Source organism: Takifugu flavidus, chromosome 9 (genome assembly GCF_003711565.1).
Source record: "Takifugu flavidus isolate HTHZ2018 chromosome 9, ASM371156v2, whole genome shotgun sequence".
In the NCBI taxonomy this organism is placed as follows: Eukaryota; Metazoa; Chordata; class Actinopteri; order Tetraodontiformes; family Tetraodontidae; genus Takifugu; species Takifugu flavidus.
Genome location: NC_079528.1, coordinates 7,031,995 through 7,059,482, shown reverse-complemented (window position 1 = coordinate 7,059,482; position 27,488 = coordinate 7,031,995). Strand labels below are relative to the sequence as shown.

General features: G+C 40.5%; 1 protein-coding gene across 4 annotated transcripts in view; it reads left to right on the top strand.

Moving 5' to 3' along the window:
• The first annotated feature begins 202 nt into the window (after positions 1–202).
• fstl5 (follistatin-like 5) overlaps positions 203–27,488 on the top strand; it is a 107,388-nt gene continuing 80,102 nt past the window's right edge. For 2 of the 4 annotated variants that reach the window (XM_057043236.1, XM_057043235.1), the window contains exons 1-3: positions 203–727; positions 17,832–17,973; positions 24,795–24,825. In XM_057043236.1, the coding sequence (XP_056899216.1) occupies positions 705–727; positions 17,832–17,973; positions 24,795–24,825 (196 nt within the window). In that variant the 5' untranslated portion in view covers positions 203–704. Of the gene's footprint in view, positions 728–15,512; positions 15,653–17,831; positions 17,974–24,794; positions 24,826–27,488 lie in introns of those variants that run through there. The other 2 variants (XM_057043233.1, XM_057043234.1) reach the window with 2 other exon arrangements.

Sequence of the window (27,488 nt, the reverse complement as noted above, 5' to 3'; positions counted from 1 at the left end):
CAAATGAATTAATGAACTTTGTATAGAGGCTGACTTTAGTTGCCATCTGTGCCTGAAAGTGACCACCTCTGGCTGCACAATGGATTGGGATGTGTCACTTTTTGTGTGCGACTGGGTAAAAGTGCATCCATAAAGAAACCCAACACAGACTCACACACGCGCGCGCGCACAAGCTCTCTATCTCTCTCCCTCCATTTATTTCATTCCTTTGGTCAAGGGCAGTTCCGCCTGACGCACGGGATTGAGCCGCTTCATATTTCGTCTGCTACGGGATATTCGTGATTGGTCCGTCCCTCCTTCTCCTCTATCCCTTCCTCCCCCCGTGATTGTATGTAAATCCGGTCGGGACTGAGCCAGTAGGTGAGGTTGGGGCTGGTGGCTCCTATCTCGGTGGCGCACACAAAGACCCGAGAGGCAGCCGAGGTGAGATCGCTGCGCCGTCGGAGCTGTCCACTGCGCCGCGGTGCTGAACTCCTTCTCCATCTGTCCACAGTTAGTGCACCTTGATGAGATTTTGGGACGGGATTAACGGCTTCCACTCGCTTCGAGCTGCAAACTTCTCCCGAAGACACCTCTCTGCCCCCTCGTCGCATCGCGCACTGCGTGAGCCGTGGATTTGACCGGAGATTATCGTCACTAATAGTTTGTTGCGAAGTGTTGCCTCTCCGCCTTCACCTTTATTCTCGTTTGGATTATCTTCCTGGATGGTGGACGTCTGGACACAAAGGTAAAATCGGGAACAAGATTTGATTCCGGTGTGTGCCTTTTGTGCGTGTGTTTGTCGAGTATTTATCCATCCGTGAAAAGTCCTCCTCTCTTGTAGTTTAACCCTCATCATCGGCGAATGGCCACAACTCTTGTCCAGTAATCCACCCGGTCAATGTCCTCGACTCAGAAAATAGCAGGCAATCTTCTGCCTTCATCTTTGATCCACCGATTCATTCTGTCATCACGGGTCCCGGCGGCTCAAAGCAGATGATAGGAGGCTTTCTGAAGTTGAGATTACTGTTATTCAGGCGCAAACACCTCCCCGCTGCAACGCAACAATACCTCTGAAATGACTGGAGACAAAAACATTGCCGAGAGCTTTTAATTTATCCGCGTAGTATTTAGTGGGTTTTTTTTTTCCCTTGGCACGCTAATCCTTGAGTGACACCGTTAGCAGCGAAGGGATTATACTTTTGTTTTTATCCTCTGCTGTGCGCCAGACTCTTTTTGCACTATATTCTAGGCTCTTGCCCGTATTTATGTTTTTCCAACAAACTTCACAGGACTAAGTTAGTAGTAAATTACCCCAAATTCATATCCCTTTCCATTTGCGCATTTATGCAATCAACGGATTATGAATTTTAATAATAATATATATTTTTTTTAAACTAGATTTTCACTGCACTCCCATGCATTTTTCAACTTCCTGCCATAAAGCCACAAGGTTGCCTGTTCAAAGCCCTGGAGGCTTGACTGGGGAAGGTGAAAGCCACCACTTGTCCCTCTTTCACATCAACCACATATTATACTGTAAAATGTTACATATTTTACAGTGTTTTGCTGAGGACATTTTCAGGAGTCTGGGGGTTTCCTGTTTGAGTAAAAACTTTACATTCTGTGTATTTGTGAGTCTCAGGCTGTAAAGACACCAACAATCCCAGCAGATTCTCCTAATTACAGCAATAATTGAAATTCTTGAAGTGGAGTGCTGTAAGGAAACCATGCATTTTCAACATCCAGCCATCTGTATCCATTTAAAATTCAGTTTTAGTCCCTTCATTCCCACAATTCAGCCACTTTATCTGCGAAGGCTCTTTGAATTGACGAGATATAATCTATATCCAGTGGAACATTAGATAAATGAGAGGATCATGCATCTTTTTCAAAGCTGCACTAATTCATTAAGTGAATATAAGCAGCAATCACGCACTGCACCATTTACCAAATATGGTCTTTTTGTGTACTTCATATCTGAAAAATTGCTTTATAGGAACTATAGATGCTTTTCCCGATAAACAACATAACCATGGTGATGCTCAGATCCACAAGAAGACAAGACAAACTGCAGCATTGTGGGCACCCTCTAAGGGAAACATTCAACCCCACCATGCCTAAGCTAAAATCACTACCCACTCATTTTCCTCCTCAGCTCAGATCCAATTAAGTAATCTATCCACAGGTCCGAGATGACGCCAGCTGAGCAAGAGAGAATGTTAATGGTGCTTCACATTTTTTTTACAATGGCTCTCTCTAAGCACTACAGGGAGGAAAAAAAGTTCCGAGTCAATGATGCTTTCATGAAAGATGTCAGCAAATCTTTCAAAGCTGTGCAGATTTAAGAGGAAACTGGAAGAACCAGAGCCCGGTAATGGCAAATATGATTTCAACCTTACATATTGGTGTGTGTGTTTGTGTTTTCAGGGGGGTTTGGGAAGTTTGTACGCATCACTGTTGGTTTAAAACTCACTATCCCAACTACTGTCATGGTGGGTTTTTTTATTTGATGGAGAGACTTATTTAAAACACCGTTTATGGTTAGATATGATAGATATATGGTCCTGACATTTAGCAGCTTCCATCTGGATGCAATAAATTTGAACAATTGCAAAAGTCCTAGCAGCAACCAACATTCTCATTTGGGTCACACAGAGTTTTATATAAAAAAACAGGGAAAATATCTACTCTGTGATTTTAGCATTTTTCATGTGGGATGATTTTTTTCCCTGCCTGGTGTGGGTTAAAACCTCTGGAGGAACATTAAAAAGTATTAGCTTGCAGCACCCCCAGTGGAAAGATTCCTCAAATTTGAAAAGAATGGCAATTAGAGACGTGTTCTCAGAGTTACTACGAGCTGCAGGACCATCATAAGAGACCTCCTGGTGTTTCCTGGACTTGGATCCCTTTTAACGATCTTCTAGCTGTTTACAGGGGATATTGGAGCATCTATTATATTTTCCCTGTGGTTTCTCCTGGGAAACTATCCTTTATTCCTTTGGTTTCCAGACAAATTCAATCTTCAGCCAACATTCCAGTTTGTACAACGCTTCACAATGCTACTGCAAAATGTATAAGCCACATATGGCAACATTACTGCATCTACAAACATTTGTTTGGGACGTAATTGCACTTGAGCATCACGTCATTGGCAAAATTGGATTCTATTCTCTGGTAGGACGTCTCTAAAAGGAAAGTAAAATATAGATTTTCCATTGGAAAAATATTCGTTAAACCTTTCAAAAAATGTTGTTTCAATTTTGATTGTTGCAATTAATCTGTGGCAAAATGTGTATCTCAAAAATACAATTAAAGTTGTTAACATGTTCTAAAGAAATGAAATGTGCACATACTGAATATCACTACCTTAAGACTGCAAAACTTCTTGAACATTCCTTTTTGTTTTGACACTTAAATTATAAATGACAGCAAACACTTGAAGCCTGATCTCACATTCAGCGCTCCACATATTAACACCTGGGAGATGCACATGACAGGAACAAAATGCAGAGTCAAGCACTGCACTTCTATTATGGCTCCATCAGTGCTGTTTGTATGATTTATTCCTCTTGAAGCTGCTTAGAGCATTTGTCAACATGACAACTTTATTTGTCGGAGAATTTCCCCCTTCACCAAGTAGCGGCCACATCTTAGAACACAATGGATCCAACAAAATCACCTGCCTGCATGTAAATCAACTCAAACAATCAAAATCAGCTGGTGGAACAAAAGGAAATAGCTGCATTCTTCCCACCAATAAAAAAAACCATTTCAAACATTGTTACGGCTCATGTCTTAGAAGTTCATACCTCAACAATAACATTTCTCTCCACCATCTCACCCCTCCCTTTGCTCTCCACCACCTTCCCACTCAAAGCAGAGCGCTAACTGCTGCCAACTCCCATCTGTTTCTGTCACTGTTGTTCTCCTCAGTACATGGGTTTTTATCACACACGCGCGCGCGCACACACACACACACACACACACACAGACACACACACACACGCACACACACACACAATCAAATCTGTTATCTGCCTACCACATTAAAGGGTACCCCACTTTAAATTCAATTTACCTTTATTTCTATAATATCCATTACAGTCAAAATTCTCTACAGGGGCTTTACTGACACACAGGGCCTGACCCCCAGTAAGTGACAGTAGCAATGAAAAACTGTAGTTTAACAGGAAGCAACCTTGAGCAGGACCAGGATTATTTCCTGTTTTATACAGGTTTACATGCAGGCGATCTGTTTTTGACTGCAGGTCTTAGTTAAAGTGTTTTATTGTGGATGTGTTTTATTCAGCAAATTAAACCGATTGGTCTGTTTGGCTTCGCTCGCTGTGGTGATGTATGAGCGTCTCCTCTATGTGAAGCGAGGTCAGACATTTCCACTGGATCATATTTCTTTTTTTTTTTTCTTTCCACTTTGAGGGTCAATTGAAGGCAACAGAATGAAGCTGTGTCTCCTGACTTTTCAAACCGCACCAGCTTTCTGAAGCGTGACCTCCTTTACTCCACGTCTTGATTGAACTCCATGTGGGTTGTTAAACTGTCAAAGTCACAACCACTTTCATACCTTTCGAAGAACACATCTTTTTTGGAGGGGGGGGGGGGGGTGTAGGGGGCTGCAGTTTTAAATCAACCCTGGTTCAAATGTTGGTACATCTCTTTCTTTCCTTCTGACTGCTCATTGGCAGATGGCCCAGTCTGATCCGAAGATTCACAGACCTTAAGGTTGAGGGTCAACAAGCTTTATGAGCTAATCCTGTCATGCTACAAGAAGGTGGTTGCAGAATGTGACTTGAGGCTTTAACAAGTGGTTTTCAAAGGAAGGGAGGGAAGGTAGCATTGATCAGGGCTAGATAGTAGATGTTACAGCCTGTTTTGGGAGTAATGTGGTTTGCAGAGCACACAACAATGAAGGAAGCGGCTTTCGTGGCACTGCAGACCACAGTTCAGTGTCGCTGAGGCCAAGTGTGATTGCATTGTTCTGGGCCACAGTAAAGTACATCTGACCGGCTTGATTATGTAATAACTGTTGAAATTTATGCAGCCTCTGGGCCTCAGGCAGGCTTCTCCCTGAAGACTTGGGCTTTAGAAATGGGCCATAAGTTGAACATATGTATATAGAGACCAGAAGATTCCAGGGGTAAGAGCAGAGTCAGTCAAAAAACCTTTGTTTATGTTTTTGTAATGCAAGTCAAAATATCTTTCCCAAAACAATAAGTAAAAATCTAAAAAGAAATAGGTAAAGATGCACTTTAATAGGAAGCAGGGAATTTGAAAATGGAAAATTCAAAGCAAAGACTCAATAAATCCACAAAAGGAAACTTGTTAGCTGAGCAGCTGCTCAGGTCCAACATTTTCAACAAAGAATTTTAAATGGATTGTTAATAAAGATCTTATTAAAAATGGCTTTAATTTGCTTTTTCATCCCTCGAGACACCTTTGCCAAAAGTTGTTCAGTTCTCTTTTTTTAATGTCTGAATTCCATCTCATCAAATACTCACTAAATGTTGGACTTAATCTCAAACACGCTATCGCCCCCTTTTTCAGTCTTCAAAAGTGAGGCAATGGGACTCTGATGGTCTCAACAAGAGTCATTGATCATTAATTTTGCTCCCAGTGGTATTCACATTTGTATTTGGGAAAAAAATAGAAATTCCAAATCAAGATGAAGATATTGGTGAGGAAGAAGATAAAGATCTTAAGCCATTAAACTGGGGAGTTAGACAGTGAAGCATAAAAAGGGAGCTGTGCTGATGAGAACCTGTTGTTAGACCTCATTTAAAGATTCAGAAAATAATATTGGCATCCTTGCAGGACGGTTTCACCCACTCTCAGAGAGAACTTAAAGCAAACCGTCCACAACACTATATTTCTATAGTTCCTGCTGAGAACAAAGAAGGTTGCTAAGTTAGAGACACATTGGGGGCTCATTAACGTTCCATTGATCGACCAGCTGAACTCCTTTTACCCTCATGACTTTCCTGGGGTTTTTTCTGCTCTGAATCCTTCTGCCGTCTTTCAGCGTATGCAGCCATTTCAAAGGGTCGGCATCACTGTAATTGAAACGGAATCCTTTTACAAGTCAACTCCGAGCGTAGTCTTTTTCCTCAAGATGGAAAATAACTACCTGGTAAGAATTCTAGGAGTGCCCACTTCTCTGGAACAGCGTTTTGCACTCGCTGAAAATCTGCATTGGATTTTAAAGGTTTATCTGCTGGGATCTGGACTACTTGCCTTTTCTTTTTAAATCCATAGGTGGTGATTCCCTTTTACAAATAGATTATTGACACTTTGGATTGGGAATAAATTTGGACAATACACTTATGGTTTACACATTTTATTCAATAAGGCCCACAGGAAACATTGATGATGTGCCTCTCTCAGAACAAAGGATTCAATACAGTACACTTTCCTAAGTTCAAAGCTCAGTGTAATCACATTTTATGCTTTCGGATAGATATCTGAATGGAACTGATAACACCCTCATGGAATGGATGAGGGATAATGAATTATGTCATCACAACAATGCACACAACAAGTTTACACTAAGGCCTATCTTCTCCTTAATCTGTTATCTGGCTGCACAGGGATGCACTGCTGTTATCTGCTTGCTATTTGGTGACATACACCCTGTCTAATGAGTTGGGATATCAGAGCAGTTCAATCCCAAAAGGCTTAGAAGCAGAGTTTTAGATGGCAAGCTCCTCACTGTAAAGTCCAGGGGAAATGAAGGTTCAAAAATCCCAAGAAGTATAAAGTAATTGTCCATATATTAATCAGGGTTAGAATGATGGCAAAGCCATCTCTCAGAATTTGTGTTCAGTAAATTGAAAGACTGAAGTCAAATAAATGTAGCTGTAAATGAAGTGTTCCTAAAAAAAATGGGATATAACCTTTTTATAGAATACGCTATCAATTTTCAGTTCAATTCGCTTCTGTCACAATCAAGATCATCTCGAGCCGCTTACAGAAACCAATAACCTGATTTCCAACAGGAAGAAACCTTGAGCAGGACCAGGCTCACATAGTGGTAGGAGAGGAGAGGAGAGGAGAGGAGAGGAGAGGAGAGGAGAGGAGAGGAGAGACTGCTGACTGTTTAATCATTTGTTTTGGCCTTTTCCCCTATATAACAAGATAAACGCTGTAGAGAAATGATGCCAGAAATGTTGAATTGGTCAGGATGCATAATATTAAGGAGATTATTACCACACACACACACACACACACACACACACACGCACGCACGCGCGCGCACACACACACACACACACACACACACACACACACACACACATACATACATACATACATACACACACACACACACACACATACATACATACATACATGAGCACCATGAGCACTCACAGTTCAGCAATACTGAACATTTTGGATGGCCATAGAATAACAAGTTCCCTGGTGAAGAAAACCACCGATTCCTTCAAGAGTCTTAAAGAAGAAGAGCTGTTATTATTAAGGTCGAGATTCATGAGCTGGCTGGAAATCAAAATATCCCAAGATCGGGCTGGACTGCTCACCTTGAATTATGAAAACGTGGCATTCGACTGTCAAATTACACCACCCAACACGTGTATATGGCTTCCAATGGGAAGAGCTCACCAGGGTTTATTGATGAATCGATTCATTCTGAGAAATATAAATCTCCACTCGTTTTGCTTTTATTCAGTCAAACCCGGCAGAACTGACGATGTTGTAATTCTGGACCATGTCTGTGAGCTGCAGGTATTGACTGCAAAGCACAGCCATCCAAGTCTTAAGTGTTGTATTCATAATAATTTCTCCAAATATGTTTGCCCCTCTCAAAATAAGGAAGTACGTTGTAAGTCTTCTACATTTTTTTGCAATAAAGCTGGAAATCTCTCGGCCAAATTTTATATATTTGAAAAATCCAATGTCAGCATCTACATATCAGCCTATAACTGTATATCTGAGCACTTGTATTCCCTCCAGATATTCTCACGGTGATTACTGGACACTACCACTGTCTGCAAAGGTCAGAACTGCATAATTGTAGTTATATGTGCTGTAATTGCCTCAGTTTGTCTTCATTGCACAGCCTGTGGTGATGCTGCATGTACAATGTATGTTTATGAAAGCAGCGCTTCTGCCGTTCCAGGGTTCCCGCAGTCACAAGTGAGAGCTCCCCTTAACGACTCCAGCTTTCATCCACAAACCATTTAGCAGCCTGCGGGAGCAAATGGAGGTTAAGTGCACATTAACACTAATGAGGTATTGAAAAGTCATCTATACAGCCAAATTTAGTATTTTGTCTTCATTTTGGCACTTTCTATAATAGAACTGGGTCAAAACGAAGTCTCGGGTTAAAGACTCACTCTGCAAACTTGACAATACCAATTTAGGCTAAATAACAAAGCTCTCAGTGGCCTGGGCCTAACCACCCAACAGTTGCCTAATAACATTATCATCCAAATAAATGTTCACCTTAAGTTCTTTTTTTAATTGAACTCTAATAACCTGAGCAACATAAGTGCAACAACCCGAAGGTAAAACAAGGAGTCACATCATTGTTATTGCTGCTGCACCTTAAAGTAACGCTTCCGTCAACCTCTTCTGCCTGTTTGCATCAGAGATTCTGTCAGCAGCAAGTTTTCTGAAGGTAATGACTGAATATTTCCATAAAATGCTAAATTGATGGAAGCCATTAGAGGCATTAATTATCAGGTTAATAGCTAATTAGTGTGGGGTTTTTTTTGTTTTTTTTTTTAAAACATAATTATTCTGGGAGAATACAGGAAAGCTCGAGAGGCTCCTATTTGGATGCGATCCAGCATATTTGAAGAGGTGATTAAGGCTGCGCCAGGCTTAGGCCTCAGCTGTTTGGACCCATTTTAAACCTCCCTTTTGAAAAAGTTCCTAAGAAACAAGGCAATACAGCTATGAATGTTTTCAAACCACTGCCCTTCACGTCATTTCACTTCCACAGCGGTCATTACCCATTATGCTACTGTGAACAGCGCAAAACTGAGGAATAGTTAATGGAGTCTTACACGTCCAATGGCTGCCCCTTTGAAGCAGGGCACTGTTGAAAAGCCATCTTAAAGGTGAGGTTGACTTAGTAAACATGCCACACAGCAACACTGATCTCTGTCTTTCTGCAGTTAAAAGCACAACAATCATAGAGGGCTCAATCCTGATGATCAGGTATCATTAATTGGGTTCACTGACACCTAATAACATCATTTGCATAATGTAATTCTAAATCATTTTGCACTTAAAGCCAACCCAGGGATACACTGTGAATCTTAATGGTGTTTCACAAAATAGGCAGTTCACAGGGAAATTAGAGTTGCATACCAAGCAGAATGTGTGCTAGCTGTCACCATGATACAGCTGCCTGCACAGCTGGGTGTATGCATAGGAAGTGTTTAAACAGGAAAAGATGCTGTACATTCTGTCACCATGTCTTTTTAGATAAATAGCAGGTGATTACAAATGATGCTTTTGTCAGGTGTTTTTTTTAACCAACCTATTCTAGGTTTAGTGAAGGTTGCTGTTCCTGTTGCTGCATTCTTCAGGAAGAGCAGATGAGTCGGGTCACACGATTGGCTTTTGTTCTTGGTGAAAATCTAAACATTCATGTCGAGTCACCATTTAGAGGGGTGTTTTCATCTTGAGTCATTGCTTACATTTACCCAAACTTGCAGCTTAAATGTTTTTTAAGAGCTGACAGGGAGACGCCAGTCTGGGTTATTTAGCGTTTGGTTGGTTCTGGTCAGGAGACAGGTTGGGCTCACACGTTCAGTTAATTAACCTCAAAGCCAGGCAACACCAGCTGATGCCTCAGCTGATTCTCCTTTCCACAAATCTCCTGCACAGCCTGGTATTTAAGCTGTTTTGCATCCATCCATCTAGAATGCCCCTCCTTTCTTTCTACTGGTGCATTCACACTAAAATAATGCCTATTATTTTCTTTTTGGATGCAAATATTTGGAATTCTTTTAAAGCACAAAAGCCAGCATAACCGTGTGAGAACTATGTAACTTGACCTTTATAACGTTTTTCAAAGGAAAAAAGAATCTGACAATTATTTTAGAGACTAAATATGAATTTTTAAATCAAACCATTACCTAAGATGGTTGGATGCGGTGACATAAACAAAGACTAGCGAAAGCTTAGCATTCCCTGTGTCTCCCATGGAAGTCACAATAAAAGTAAGGCTCACAATTTATGAGATGGAAGTGTTGAAAGAAATCACGTGAAATCATATTATGTGGTTATAAGAAGAATCCAAGTTAATCTCACAGCACCTCAGCCATGAAAATTGTAAATGGCCTTTTGTGCCAATGCCAAAGATTTTATTAGTTACACATGATGGCAGATTGCTGCTGTTTATGGGTCATCTGGAGAACTATCCAGGGATGGTGGAGTGCGTATCACAAAGGAGAATTTGGGGGTTTTAAAAACAACAAATTCCCACACAGATGTGGTGGCTGAGTAAAGGCCCACATATTTATCTGCCTGAAGTTCTGTGTTCATCATTGGAGACACAAAAATTCTCCTTTTATCTTCAGAAAACAATATCTTTAGAGCAAAAGCAATTTGAGCCTGGGAGTTTGAGTTTGAACAAAAACACTCACAGTTGAGAAGAGGATAGCGAATAATTGTCTTGAAATTGTACTTTCTGGAAGTTATTTCTTTATTGATTTTGTTTTTTTTTAGTTTAGTTTCTATGTGTTGAGTGGAAAGTTGGCAGGAAAAAAATCCTTACACTGGATTTTACTTTTTATTCCTTTTGTCTCAACAGCTTGGAAAAAACAAGGTAGTTAGCAATAAACTAAAAGAACAACGTAAAGAAAGCCAAACTTTGTCAACAGAAACTCGAGTATGAGCCAGATTTAATTAATCTCGGTGTCGTTCAAAAATCCTACCATAAAGTTTATACTGCTCTCACAAAGAGAAAAATCAGCACCACAGTTAAACTTTACTGCACAGCAATAAAAGCAAGGTGGGAAAAAGAGATTAAATCTGCAGAATCCTGATGAGTGTGTACTCACGCATCTGCAAAATGTGAGCAAGGACAATACTTTTACCTTAAAAACAGCGGATGAACAACAGTTCCGAGAATTCCTATTCCTCTTTTTAATTATGCTGAGCAACTCCCATAAATGGATAAAATAATCAGGGCTGCTGAGTCTGGATGCCAACATCGGCAGGACAACTGAGCCAAACTCCATCTGCTGTGGAAACCAGTGTGTGAACTGAAGGAATACAGGAAAAGCTGCATTTTTAATGTCTCATAAAGAATTAACCAAGTTTTTTTTATGAAAAACCAAATCACACGATAATAGGTGTATACCTTGATTACACCATATATGAGGAAATTAATAACATCAGTAAAACAAAATGTATGAAAGAAAAGTATCATTTTAGTTTTATACATTGTGTGGGTGGCTTCAAAAACAATAAAGTCTAAAAATAGATTCACCTTTTGAACTGATTTACCTCATGGTCAGAATACTTTTGCTTAAGGCTGTGCTCAAAACCAATAAATATTATCAGGCAGCTCAAACTTGACCTGACATTCTGAATACGGAAGCTAATCTGCATCACTTTGATCACTGTGTGGTATTTAAAAATTACACATCTCCAGTTTCTTTCTTGACCTGTAGGTCAAATACTTGAGACTGCAAACACAGTGGATCTGCCCATTGCGACCAACTTTATTGATTTTCCCTTTTCCCCAGGAGGATCTTCAATAGCAAGTAAAAAGACTTTGGGGCCTTTACTTCACACATGCACTTTCTCACAGCTTATATGGACTTCATATAAACTTACAACCTCGCTCTCACCATTCAGCTTCTCTAACCTGAAGGCAAGCACAGCCTCCTTTTATGAAGCCATTCTGCCATTTATTAGCTGACTGCAAGTCATGCACACAACGCGTGGTCTTTTTGAGCAATTGTGGCTTTGTACTCTACAACCAGCAGACAGTGCTGGGACATGCTTTTCTCACAGCACTTGAAACATTCTCAGGAAAACCACAAGCGCTTCTTTGTATAAATGTGAAGAAAGCTGCTGATGTTTGCTCCATCCCTGTAAATATCAGCAAATCGTTCACACAGACACCGCCAAGCGACAAAACGTGAATCTGAGAAGCTTTACTCGATCTCCGCTTCATTCAAAGCCATGCTTCTCCTCCTTCGTTGTCAGGAGCTCCACCGGAGTGAATCCAGCAATTTAGGGATTTGCAAAGGAAAAGCAACAACCAAACAAAGAGCTACCTGTGGTTTTAGACACACTTAAACTTGAAGGTGTTGCTTATCAGCGTTCTGTGCCGCTGGGAATGAACAGGAGAAATGCCATAGCAATGTGGCCAAATAAGACCTGCGACAGTGGGGTGCTCGGGCAACAAACGCAGCAGATGGTCCACTTCTCAAAAGATCTCCAACACATCTCAGTCCTCCAACCAAACTCATCTGTCCATAGGAATTCTGTTGAGCATTCTTGCAGACGTCTGCCCACAGGAGCAGGAGCGGGGACAGCAATTTATCTGCACACTTCCAGTTCGCCTGCAGTGACACCACTGACAATTTGAATAATTCCAGACAAGCCTCTCTTTGAAATTACTGGTTTACAGATCAAACTGGGACACCCCTGCAAGAATAAACAGATCCATGGGTCCCCTAAGAAATCTATTTTTTCTTAGCAGCCTCCCTGGATGCTGGGAAGACACTGTTTTTCAGCTGGGACCCACCAGTGGAGCTTAAAAATGAGAATCGGTTTATGGAAGCCTTCTTATCTAGTCCAAAGTTGCTGTTATGAGTTACTCTGTAGCATACAGATTCCCAGAACCGAATCTCGGTTTGCATGATGGGGAAAATTCTGTCAGCCGTTTAAAAAATACCAGACAACTTCTGGATTTAATGCCCATAATCCTTTGCAAGAGGATATAGAGTATATCTTTGGTAATCAGGGACATTATGGAATCATCAATGCTGCTTGGCAGCAAAAACTATATTTTACTGGATCTATTTTACACAACGACATCTGAACTCAAGCCCAGTTTATACCAGTGAAATACTAACTCGTGAAGAAAACATATTCTGACACCTGGACATGGCCCCACTTTTGCGGTGGCGTGCTCAAGGACACAGTGACTTATGAACAAAGCGTACAGCCTGAGCCAATAGGGACAGACAAGCCAGTACATTTATCATCCTGGTCCCAAACCCTGCGTGTGTAAAGTCTTCTCCAATTCAAACAAGCACACGGATTATAAAAGTCAGATTAGTTTCTCCGTTTGAGTGAAACATTATGCCTGTGAGACTGACACAGGAAGAGTTTTTTTTTCAGACTTAAAAATGAAACATATAAAACCATTTTATGTATTCTAGATTCAGTAATTACGGGGGTATAATTCCCACATCTAGGAGCCAGTGGCTGCCCAGAGCTTAATAACGTGGAGCTCAACTTTTCTGTTGTGGGAGGAAATTGTGCACATTATTGGATGTTCTCAGCCGCTGTGGAGTTTTGACACACACCGACATAAACTGTTCCGAATTTTCTTTCTGAGGTTCAACTTCCATGATCACCACTTTAAATTTCTGTTTACAAATATTAAAAAAAGAAAATTTGATCAATTATCGAATGGTTTCCTGGTTGTTGGTAATGAAAGCGAGTCATATCTTTAATAGGAGTTCAAATGTGAATTTTTTGACTCCTGTAGTCGTGCAGAAATAGTTCCAAGGCAGCAAAAATCCCAACTGGTCGTGACATCACTGTCTCCGCTACTGTATAGTGTGTGGTGAGTAGTGAAACACCTCTGGCTGAACAGGATTTCACGATAGCAGGCGTGAAACCAACTGACAGCAGTATGACAGCGTGCGAATGAAAAAAAAGTAGTGTTTTTCAAGTCCGCACACTTTGAATATAATTCTAAATAAAGATAGTTACTTGTGAAGTAGTATTTCAACAGCTGACAGCTTTCTAATGTAGCAAGAACTGCATTCAAAGAAAAAATTCTGAGTGTCAGAGAAAAGAAAACAGGATTTGATGTTGAAATTAGCTGAGGGGGACGCAGTTTCTGCTGTCTGTATATTCTGTCTGACAACAGCTTATGCCGTGGCAGACAGGCTAATGTGGCAGGGGTGTGACCTTGAGCGTTACAGAAGCGGGAGGTGTTTTTGGGATGAGATGCTGGAGAAATTCGCCTCATTTCTCGATGTCTCACTGATGGCATCTAAGGATTTAGTAGAAATAAACAAGTAAAAATGATCAAAGCTAATAAATGATCTCTTATCGAGGTAGACGGGGCCAAATTGCACTATTTCATAGTTGAGTTGTCTTTTTTCTCTGCGCACTGCACTGTGGAACCTGCAGACTTTTGTGCACTTTTCTCTGTTACTGTCTTGCATTTTGTTGACATTTTGTGAGGTTTTTGAACTTATGGATTTGTAGAAAGAATTTTTCCTTATATCTAAAAGTTTAGTCATCAACACAAGCACACGTTTTTAGCTCTTGCGATGAATTTTGTCCAAGACATATGAGCTGTCAGTGTGGAACAGATGCTGCAGCAAAGCACTGTGATGGAGAGTTTGTTGCCCTTTTTCAGAGCAGCTGAAATATCTTAACTTGCACCATATGTTCCTGCAATTGTCCTCTTGTCCAGACTGTGCCTGTTCCACAGTGCTGTCATAGTGGAAGAGCAGAGAAGACTCTGTGTTCGCAGAGTCACAGTTGAACCAGATTTCTCAGAGGCTTTGTTTAATTATGTTGGAAACATGTTGACTGTAATTACAGACTTGTGAACCCCAGAGTTATCAGCAATAATTCTGAATTAGCATAAGCTGACTTATGGTCATGTGGGAGATGAATATTCCTCAAAGATATTTAGGGGAAAATCAAGTATGTCAAGAAAAATGTGTGCGTATTTAGTATTGCTTCTCTACTTCCCAGACTTATGTTTGGGTTAAACATGTCTGACAATTAATCTCAGAGCATGCGCTAATTAAAAGCCTGTCTATTCTGGGTGTGGCAGCAGTCAGGAGATCAGCTCAGCGGAGATCAACTACAACACACTGCTGTTGTTTTGCTTTCCTGGTGCACTGTGGCCAAGAAAAATCTGTTAAATGAAACAGATGTGGAGGGGTTAGAGGAGAGTGCCTGTGAGCTTGTCAAAATATGATGCATTGTGTACATAGTAGGAAGTAGGTAGGCTTAATTTGAAAGTCAATGCCTTAGCCTGGGAGAGCTCTAGGGAATGTGATGCCACAAACATTACGTGGAATGCCCAAAGGGGGATTTCAGAGAAAACTTCCAGATGGTTTCTGTCTCATGTACTTCCAGGACTAATAAATATGATTCAAACTATTTACTCAGTCACACCCCATGTGGCGTAGGGGTTTAAGTACACAATTACCGGCTCACGGGGGGGGGGGGGGGGGGGGGGGGGGTGCTCTAATGGAATTAACGAAGATTTAAGTTTCTCCACTAGTGACCTGCTCTTAGCTCCCTGGTAATATTCATCCACTAAACGCTGAGTGCGCTCGTTGCGTAGGCGCCGCAAATACAGACCACGCCCCCTCCTGCGGACACCTGTCAATTAAGCCGGACGCGCAACACCTGGAATTTTTAACAACGAAAGCGACTCACTAATAATGAAAAAGGCAGCAAGGTAAAAAATATTCTTTTTTCGACACATTTAACGTAATGCTGCCTGGATAGAGTAGACGAACTCGACCCATTTCGTGATTTGACGTTCATGCGTAAAAACGCATGACGAGCTCGCGCGAAAACGGTACAGCGACCCATTAACACCCAAATGTATTTATTTGAAGTTAGTTTAGCCACAATGTGTTAGTCACGCATGCAGAGTGCACACAAAAAGACACCGATTGACATTTGAGGCCAACGAGGTACTCAAAACAAGGATTATTTGGACTGTAAACGACCCCTTAGTTTCTATATCATAAATAAATTTGTTTATAAGCAAAGAAAAGAGAGTAATAATTAAACTAATAAATTCGCAGATTTCTCAACCTTGTGGTCGTTTTTGTGTTTGCTGTATTAATTGTAGCTTCAGTGAGGTTGTAATATTAAAAGCTACACCCTAACGAGCCTTTCTGATTCGGTTTTGTGTAACCTGTGTTGTAAATAATGGCATACAGGATGAATACTCGCTCACAGAGCTTGTAGTCATTAATGAGGAAAATCTAATATGCAGTTTAAAGCGGCCGTGCACTGCAAAACACATTCGTTGCAGGTACAGTATCTGGGTTCCTTGCGTCTTAAAACTGCGTATCTCTGACACGGCAGACTCCAGAACTTGGCCATTAGTAACCCATTTAAAAGCGGGATGCTGCGCGGAAGTTGATTGATTGTGCTTGCAGATATGGTAATCGACTAAGAGCGGCTGTGATAGCAGAGAGGGGAGCCGCCGCCTCGGCAGCTGCTGTAAGGCGGGGGGTCCTACCTGAATCTGCAGAAAGAATACAAGCATTAAATTTGGCTATGGGTGAGACTGATACCCTGTAGCATGAAGCAATCACTCTGTTTATAGGGGATTTTGTATGGCTGCTGGTTACTGCTGTTGCTGGGTTTTGATTTTCTTAGTCAGCCATTAAAAATAAAAGCTGCCTTCCCACTGAATTATCAAGATCATATTAATTGAAACAACCTAGGAAATGTGGCGATAGTTAATGTTTAGCTGATAAAATCTTTCTTCTCTCTGAAGAAAATGCTTAAATTGTAAATGCAGCACAGAATGCACAAACATGAATAATTATGTATCAATCAGAGTTGTGATCGGATGATTCTTTTTTTCCACATCATTAAAGATACCTGGGTGAAGGGTTTGTTCAGTTGGGTGAGAGATTCTGTACTACTTAACACTCTATAAAAAGGTGGCCCTTTTTAAAAAAAAAACATGCCAGCATTGTTAAAGGTCAAAATCTAGAAGATTGTACCAATTAAAAGTTAGTTTTGAACTTTGTGTCACCTGAAGGTTTCATGTTCGGTTGTCACTGGGTACAGTTGTCTCTTCGCTGGCCATATTTCTGACCCCCACTGAATAGCATGTGGATTTCACTGCTGCCACATTAATGCCGTTGTTGTCTGAGTCAGTATGACTTCAGAGGAACCTAAAAGTGGGGGTCATCAGCCTGCCGTCAATTATTTGCAGTTGCAGGAGGCTGACAAACAGCCACTGGTGGCTCAACAGAATATCACTTTTTAGGTTTGCCTGTAAACACCAGCCAGACAAACAGAATCAGGTTTGTTCATGAAATGTTCAATATTTACATCACATACTGAGGGCATAAATATAGATAAAGATGGTGGAACTGGAAGTTATGCGTGGATCTTTGTACTGCATGGTAAGAAATATGGGTGTTTGTCTTTACACGTGGCTTTGAAATTTAATTTTAGAGGTGATATGAGAATAGTTTTAGCCCTCTCAGATAAACATTTGGGCTGCTTTGCTGCACGGTGTAAAGAACCCATTCGCGATGTAATCGCTCTGCTACATCACAATTACTTTCCTGAGACACTTGCTGTAATTAATCCAAAGCCCTCAACTTAATTGCTTTTAATATATTGACTCTCGGTCTTCTTTATCTTGATTCTTTTTTCCTCCTGACTTGTATTTCCCCTTAATAGATTCAAAAACAGATCTAATCTCTTTGCTGAGTGCAAAGCAAATATTGATGGCTTCAGTTTAAACCGGGGACAATTTTTCCGCTCCTATTGTCTCCACTAATTGAGGTGCGTCTGATGTATTGTCTTTGGAAGCCAGTATCGAACCTCCAGCGTGTTGAAGAGGTGCACTCACCATTCTTGTGTGTGTTTTTTGACAGGAAAAGACCAATGAAGGCAACCAGATGGGGGCCGGTGGCAGTTCTTCTGTTGGGGGTCGCTATACTCGGTTCTACTGGGGAACCCAACAAGGAGGGATACAGGTTGACGCCCTATCGACCAGTTTTGAGATTCAGACACAAGGTATTGATTGCCATTTTTTATCATTTGCACTCCATAACAAGTGGGATATTGTTCTTTATAGACCTAATTACAGTGATGCTTTCTACCTGCCTCTAATCATACTGGTAGTTTTTCTGCCTGCTGAAAAACATTCCTGGTGATTCATTATCCATCCCTCTGCCATGATTATATTGGTGTGAAGCACAGCTGAGCATAGACGAAGGGAAATTAATGAAGTGAGGATGTTCATGCACTGTTGTAGCTGAATGTTGAAAGGGAAACATGTTGTTTTATGGTCATTGACCCAGTAGAACTTGGCAGGCACCATAAGCAAAACCCACCACCTTAATTGAGGTACTGTATATTTTAAAAGCATTCTTCAAGGTTTGGGACAAGTAAACAAGTTGTTTCATTTGTTTTTTTTCCCCACTTTGTGTTCATAATGCCAGGGAAGCAAAAAGGTTGATTAGAACTGGAGCAGGACATTAATTAACTGGTCTAGCAAATGGGGAATTGAAAAAACAAAAAGTTTGGTCAATAGGCTTCAGTTGGAGTTTGGTTCTCGATTTCCTTTCTGTTCACGTGGAAATTTTCCTCGCTCTCCAATCCAGGATGAAAAAAGAAAAGGTAAAACGTGCTGTACTGAAAATACTTCAAGGTTCAATTGTCACCCTTGGATTCAGTCCGAAGGAACTTGGTGGTTCTGGGAAAAAAAAAACCTGTGTGCAGCGAACTAGAAGCGATGCAGAGCTGCAGACGTGACAAAATAGCCAAACCTTTTCAGCAAGTGTTTTATGTGTATTAGACTTGTTTTTAGCTTCCATTATAACCAGTCATAATGGATAATCTGACGGGTAAGTAAATGTAATTTTAAAACCTTGCACTTGAAGTCTGTGAAGAGTATATGTAGATATTTTTCCAGACTGGGCTGATTTATACCACAAGAAGAACAATAATCCAAACTCATCCCGTTAGGACAGTGTTTAATATCCATCTGAAGCAAACCAGATTGTTAACCTTATCTCTGGTGGGGTATTACATTATTGCTCTGTCAGTAACTGGCCAGAATTTACATCCCCAGATAAAATAATACATCACACTGAAAACGGAGTCTGCCTTCCCCCTTTTAGAGGTCTTTGAATAAGGTGAGAGGTAAATATAAAAGCAGTCATTAGTTTAAGCCCTGTTACTTTGAAGGCCAAGTTTACAGTAGACATCATAAAAATTGGACACCTTGTACAATTTTCCTGCAAATTATCGCCTCTCATGTCTTTTAAAAAATGTTTCGCTCACAACCCAAAGAAAAGAATTAACCTAATTTACCATTGAAAAAGGCCGCTGCTACATATGTATTGCATAATGTATTGTTTTATTAATGATAGCAGGGTAGAGTTGGACCCTTAAGTGTTCTTTCATGTCACCTTATTATGGATTATTCAGATATTTAACTCAAGTCTACAGCAAATTAAAGCATCAGTTGCACAAAGTGCTGCATTACAACAGAAGGCTGACAGGGAGAATGATTAAATCACAAGAAGTGGTTTTAAATATCTTGAACATGGGAGCTACTGTAATATTGGAAGGTTGTTTTGCTTTCTAATATGGATTAACTTCGTATAATTCCCTATCATTCCCCATCCTGTGGAGTTTATTCAGTGGACTTTTAATAATGTCATCAGGCCATAAGTTTGTTCTTTTTTCTCCTCAAGTGCTGGTGGTAGATGATGTTAGTCCGAATAGTTCAGAAAATATTTATAGAACTGAACCCGGTTTGAACTGAAGTAAGCGCAGCTCCCCTTTTTAGTTTCATTTTTGAGCTTTACTGTGTACCGAGGGAGCGTTTACATGACAGATGTGGTACTGGATCACACTCGGAAGCCATGAGGTCTAACCCAATTGAATTTGGTGTGGAAGCACAAGCTAATTTTCGTTATCGGAATCCTTTCCTGGTTGTCTCTCCATTTGTTTTCTGCCAACTCAATCGAGATGTATGCTTTTATATTATTCTTTATTGTGCTCCGCTGCAGTATATTATTTAGGGTATGTACTATCTGCAGGGCCAAAGGTTAAAAGGTTAAACATACAGGATTTTAGGTTTGAAAAAAGTAGTTGCTGTCTAAATTGAGGATCTTGACACATAATCATGAGACTTTGCAGGCACAAACATCAGCAAACCCTTCATCTGATTATTCCACATCAGTTATTTTGGCTATAAATTGCAGAGTGAATACAGGATCTAATTGTGTTTCTGTTCACCTTGGTTTAGTGGAAAAGCTGTGTCTGACTCAACATAAAAGGATTTTATGAATCACACCTCTAATGTTTGAGCTTCCCTGAAAAAGTCTCTATAGCTTACTATTTAGTTACACATTTAATTATTTTGTATTATTTTCCTAGTTGCATACAGAATTCCCAGTAGTTTTGGCACATTGCCTGTTTATCAGGACAATAGTGCTCACCTTCAGTGAGGAGAGCAGGGTTGTTCATTGGCCGGGGGGTGAGGGACTGGGAGAAAGGGACGCTGAGCTGCATCTGCTTGGCATGGCAACAGGCAGGGAAGGATTGGGCAATTTACTATGAAAGGCTTATTTGCACTGATTAAATATTGGCTATGACACCAGTGAAATGTATACACTGTTTTCAGTAAAGACATAAAGTATCTCATTTTATGAGAGCAGGAGTAGCCCCCTTAACGACAGACAAAATAATCACCTAATACCCACAACTCATATATTAAATCAACCATTCTCTGGGGCTCGCTGGGCTCCTTTCTTGAATATAATTCATGCCAGGTCTGTGGGCAGGATGAAATCCTCTTCTTGCAAAAAGAAGGGTGGGATTGGGCAGTTTAGAGCCCATGTGGATGATTGCTTTTAACTTGATGGACAATATTAGCACCTTTCCCCTGGATTCTTCTCACTTGGCTTGTTGCTTTTGTTGTGCAGATCAGGAGCCTCTACATTGTGACCTTTATGGGGGATAATCAGTGGGTTCATAGAAAAGGAACGAATGTGAGATTTTGTGAAGAATGGAAATGATGCAAGAGTGTGCGAATGAGTGTACAAAAAGTCACACAGATTAAGAGGATTGTTTATTTTTCACAGACATCTTAAGTGAGAAATTAAAAGACAATATTTTAACATAGTGTATTTTGTTTGTTACTTGCCAATTATGTACTTAGTTTAAGCTTTGTTAAATGAATGTGTAAAGTGTGTATTTCACTATTTAGGTGCCTTTCAATGGCCATCTTTGGTGTCTTGAAAAGAGCTATCTAGGCTTGTGACTTTGTAATATCATTTTAGCTTGTTTTGTACATCGACCAACAACACATATATGTGAGTGTCTACTGGTTGGCTACTGCCAGTCTTTCTTGCCTTTGTTGAGAACCAGTGATAATTAACATAATGTTGTCAGCATGGAGTGAGAATTTGACAGGATGCTACAAAAATGATCTATATGCATTTTCTCTGCAATTAAGTTGGTGTGCCGGGTACGGCGATCAAACTGCAGGAGCGTCATTGTAGCACCACCAGCAATTACAATTTATCCCGCAGGAGGACAGCGGTAAACACATCTCATCTATCTGCCTGTCAAGAGAGACTGTAGAAATGTCAGTCAGTTGCTGTAAAATGGTCATATTGGACCTTTCTATTGCTCAGAGAATTTTCTGCGCTGGTGGCAAGATTGCAGAGACCAAGGTTGTTCGCTTGTCAATACGATTGAACAGCAGTAAAGAACAGTTGTTTCAAAAAGAGCCCTCCTCAGGCTCCCTTTGAGAACTTTCCTCATGGTTTAGCAATGGTTAAACATGGTTACAGTATATAATCTTCAATACTAAAGCTTTGCAAAACATTTTTATTAGGTCCTTTGACATTTGTAATTAAAAATGTGGAATGGCACAAAATAATGTGACTCCAAGTGCAGAATGGTACAAAAACATTGATAATTGACATAATTGCAACAATTTCGTCATTTGTTCATTTTGGAGAAATGTAATGACAAGCTCTACCAGCAAGCCTTGATTGTTGAGTAACGCTATGCCTGTTCTTTGAAGGACAATGGTTTACTGACCGACAAAAGGATTGGACATGAACTCTGTAAGCTTTTTTCAGAAAGACTTCAAGCAGCACGAGGTGCTCAGCCATGACACGTTCTACCCATAATCCCTTTGGTATTGTTTCAGCATTTCTGTGTTGAATCCTCTGTATGAGGTCACCTATAGGACACAGACTGACCCTGATCTCCAGGGTCCAGATCTGATTGTAATTGATGAAATGGGAATCTAAAAACACAACACTTTTCATATCTTAAGATTTAATTTCTTAAAGCTTTTATTGTGTTTCTCTTTGGGAGAGATGGAGAGACTGTGTGTAATTTGTGGAATAACGACCAAGCCGATGCTGGAGATGAGTGATTTCAGAGAGTTTGTCGCCATGACATCAAGCTGTTATTTCAGGACAAACAAAATGGAGGCAAGGACAACTGTGTGCATTGCCCAACCCCATCCATTCAGCACTGGCACGACCACGTAGCTAAATCTAGATTAACAGAGGATAAGCAGAGAGCCAGAGACAGAGGGGGATTGGGTAAATGACATTCAGCCAAAGAGGGAGAAGGAGAATTAATGACAAAAAAAATTCCCTAGCTTTTTGGACAGCTTCAATTGGCTGTATGTGGGGCTAAAAAGTGACAGTTGTCAGTATTGCATTACCTCTCGCCATTTCCTCCTCCACTGCTGGTCATTTTTTGCCCGGAATTGTGCCGCTCATCTTGATGAGCAGTCTATTTTCAAATGGCAGCCACCCCGAGGCAGAGGTGAGCAGCTTCTGTGAAGTCTCCAGAGGGACTGTAGCAACTGTGCTAGAACAATAACTAGATGTTGGTGCTCTTAGTGGCATTAACTCATGTTATTATGCTCTGCAACATGCTGATTCTTGGTTGTTATTCTTGGTCTTATGACTTATTTACACTGTGGGGGGTTAGCAGGGGTATAATATGTAGCAGTTGTCAGATATGAACAATACCGCGTTAAATACTGAATAACAAGTGAGCTGACACCTGGTTAAAATGATAAAAAGTGAAAATTATTAATTGTAGACGCAACACGAGATTCATTTGGCAGTTACTGAAATGTGAAACAAGTATACAGTGAAGCCACGCTGCTAATGTACACAGTCATGTACAGGGCAACTTCCTGTTCATTGTCTCATAGATGGTCGCGGTGTGGTGTTCACAAAGTTGCTCCGTCCTGGATTCTACTTGCTCAAAGAAATATGTTGTAATTTAGAGCTGTTATCAAGTGTGCTTGAAAACTGATGGTGTGGGGGAGCATGAGGGGTGAAGCTGGAGCAAGCAGCAGGGGAGCGGGTGTAAATTGCCGGAGAGTTGAGATGATACCAGAAAGAGAGTGACGTGGGTGGTCAGCCAGCTCGCTGCGACACAGGCAGGTGAACCGCAGGTTGAGCAACTGGGTGCTTCCTCATCCCTGGAGTCTCGGAGAGGGGTCTGCCAGCAGTCTTGGGGGAAATCACTCTCTTCAAACAAATGGAGTGTGAACACTGTCTGCCATATGCAAATGAACCCCATTTGATATCTTCCCTACCTGCGATGCAATTCAAAATGTCACAGCCTCCAGAGGGTGTAGAAGATGAGAGCCCCAGGTGTTACCAAGTGATTTGAGCCTCCTAAAATTCTAGCCAACAGTGTTTTGCAAAAGATTTCCCCCATTTTCTTTCTTTTTTTAAGCCACATGAGAATTAACCAAATGTGAGCCTGAAGGTAGTTTTCAGAAATGTACACTGCCAACTAGTTATTTATTTTATTTTGAGCACAATCTGTGAGATTTGTTTTTAATTTGATTAGAATGCAAAAGAAAACACAAGACCAGTAACATGAATGCAAGTTATTGCCGTTGCTCATGTGGATACATTGAAGTATTGGAAGTGTATTGAAACACAAACCCTTCTCATCGATTAGGAGCATTTCCAAACACAACTCAAACTCAAGCCTTTGCTGGGAACAGGGAACCGCTAATAGTCCGTTTTCAACAGGCCGTCAGAGACCAGTGTTTATTACCGACTGTAGACCTGTTGCATAATGCATCATTTTAATGATACCACTATGCTGGAACTGGGAGTGGAGCTGGAATTTCTGTATGGGAACAAGAAGGATGAGCAATGCAGCTTCCAGAGGAATTAAACATTTATGCGATCTCTTTTGTATACATGTTCTGTAAAATGCAGCTATTTGGTGTTTTATTCCTGATAGGAGCAATTCTACAGCAGCATCATACATATTCTAAAGCTGCATCTCCTAAAAGGGTCACGGTTATTTTCCACTTTGACACATCTGGTTTGTGTTTGATTTATTTCTTTATTAGTGAAGACAGTAAAGTTATATTGGCACATACAGTATATATTGTCAGAAATAACTGATTAAATGTGGCCCAAGAGATTATTAGAGGCAATTTTAATTTGAACTGAACAACATAAATAGGCAACAATTAATTAACCAAAAAATAGACATTTGGAAATCATCATGGAACCATCCTAGAACCTTGGGAGAGTGATGTGTGTGTTATAGTTAATGGTTTTACAGGGTCTGTCTGCTTCAATCGTGCCTCCATAGCTCAGCTCTTTGTTACTCACTATTCACATTAGAAAGGAGGAGAAATAATGTGCTGAAGTGAATTATTTCAAGGAATATAATCAATGCCTGCAGCTAAAATGTTGGATTTCACAGCAATCACTTTAATGTCTTCGTTTTGAAGACGTGTCAACGTATCAAAGCTGCTTTATTATAATTGTGATTCTTTTTCTTTCCATTTGTTCATGTTCCAACAGGATGGGATCCCTGAGAGCTTCAGGATAAGTGGTGAGTTTGTCTTTGTCCTTTTTCCTTTTACTTGTGCATCATACTTGGTAGTTGCAGACATGCGAGATGCCTCTGCTGTAATATCTGCAGGACCGATGGTGTACATTATCCACAGATTTAATATTTAATCGATGGTAATAAATACTGAATACAGAGAGCATGCTGGGAAACATGTCTAACCCAGTTTACCCTTGAATGGTTTATTTGAACACATTTAGTCTTAACTGACACATGCCGTGCTATTGTATGAAGGGTTATGAAGATTTGAGTCCAAATGTATTTTCATCTGTGCACGTGAGTGAGTGAGAAGCAATTTGTAAAATGTCAATTTCGGTCCAGGTAATCTGCAGAGGTGCATTAACGGTCGCTCGATGGCTTTGCTGCATCTCGAATGTTTTTCTCCCAATGGTGGTTGTGCATTTCTGCAGCATGGTGAGGCTTGATATACAGATTTAAAACTGTATATTTGGCCATATTTATGAATGTAGACTCATTGGTAGCTCTCTGCTGTCCTGTAGCCTTATTTCAAGTTTTGTGGAAAGGTAGAAAATGCCTTCAGGTGATTTCTAAATGTGTTCAAAGCATAAGTGTGGAAGAGAGTTCTACTTCCATGCTGCTGGCTATCAGAAGAGATTAAGAGGGAATGTGATGGCATATTTTCCTATTAATGCCAAAAATAGCTGTTTATCTCTTTAAAAATAAATCAAATAAATGGTTAGTAACTGCAGTGAAACCCCTTCTCATGGAAACTCCAGCTACTACTGAAACATCTGCATGAGAACCCACTGGAAAAGCATCAGTAGATGTCCATCAAGCATCTACATTCATCACATTCCACATGCTTTCGGCCAGTAATAAATGACAAATTGAATGTAATTCCATAGTAAGAGGTTTGTTCGTCAACTTCTGTGTATGATGTCTGCTCGTCATTTAATTTTATAATGTATGTTTCTCTTTTCCATTCAGTTTCCCAAGACTCACTGCAAACTATCGTCTTTTTTCTTATACTCAGCATGTTTACACGCACAGATTAATCGAGCTATACTAAAAAATCTGACATTGGCTTCTGGTTGTATGTAAGGTAGAAGGAACGAATTCCAGGGGGATGTCAAATACCAATTCTGAGCATAGCCCATTTTAGCCACGTATGCAAACGTACTGACTCTGTCAAATGTTAATTTAATTAGCATTCAATGCAAGGCATCAAATCAGCATGATTACAGGATCCTAAATGATTGCAGATCAGCTGTTTTTGGCCTGAATGGGAGAATCTTTGGGCTAAACTACAGGTTGATATGCTGTAGTTTTGTTGTGATAAACTGACAGTTCACTGAGCATATATTGTTGGAGACCAGGATGAATCACTTGACAAAGAAAAAATCTGTTAGCCCTGAAAGTGGTTTTGAGAGCTGAGTTACCTCTGAGATAAATGTCTCAATTAACCTGGATTCTCAAGCAGAAATGATTGCTGTATCATTATGGGATAGACGTCCTGGCTGTCAGTTTGACAAATCAAGCTTGTCACCATAGAAACTACTGTCATACGAAATTGACTTGGTAACGTAATCAATATTTAGATTGTTTTATAATAAAGCTAACCAGTGGTAATGGCAGCTTTATTGGACTGTCTGGTTGATGGCAGTATGGATGCATTAAAGTGTCAGAGCCCTCCTTCTGTTGGACACATCCATCTCTTCTGTCAAGCTGCCACCTTCTCCAAGAGTCAGTGTCAGCGAATAGGTGGTCCTGCTGCCCAACATCTGACACCCAGTGTCCGAAAGGGCCACTAAATGGAACCCCCATCTCTCTTTACTGGGGAAGGGCGAAGCTATAATTGTGGAGGGTGTATTAACATAAAGGGCGGACTCGGCTGTCTACTGTGGTTTGCTTTAATTCACCGTGTTTTGTAAGCTGAGAGGAGATATTGCACTTTGGCTAGCTTTCAGCAAACTCATTTTCAGCCCTGATAAGAAGACATGCAAACAGAAGAGAAAATCATAAATAATTCAAACCTCCCTCCCCCCACTATATTGAAAGCCTTTACATATTATGTAACCAAGTTTGGCATGAAAACTTGTCTCCAAAGCTGTATTTTGAACGGCCATATACAGTAGGAAACACAAATCTGAGGGAGACAGAGGGACAGCACAACACAGTCGAGCAATATATATATTTTTTTTAATAAAGCACAAAATAAATTCCGGTGAGGTGGGTGAGGGTCTGTTTCACAGAGTCTGTCGGATAAATTAATGTTACTCTGGGCTCAAAACTAAAAAAAAACTGGGTATTGTTGTTTCTTGTTCTGTATTCACACATACAGCACATACTTGAACCTGTTCAATTGTGCAAGGTTGTGATATTCCCTGACCCGCGATAGTCTGCCGGTCCATCCACAGAGGATTCTCTGCCAAATGTTCTCAGTTAATGCGTGCCACAACCACGAGCAGGGAGCATAGTTAAGAAAAAGAATGGGGCGACTATTAAGTTCCTCCACTCGGTGTGAATAGGAAAGGAACAAATAAATAAAGCAATTATAGATTGAGGGAATACATTGCCATATATACTCTGTGTGTCAACACAGGGGCAGACCAGAGGAAAAGTGTCAGCTGTTTTCCTGGATGGACTGTAATTGGTGTCCCAGAGCAAGCGTGCGCCTCACAAAC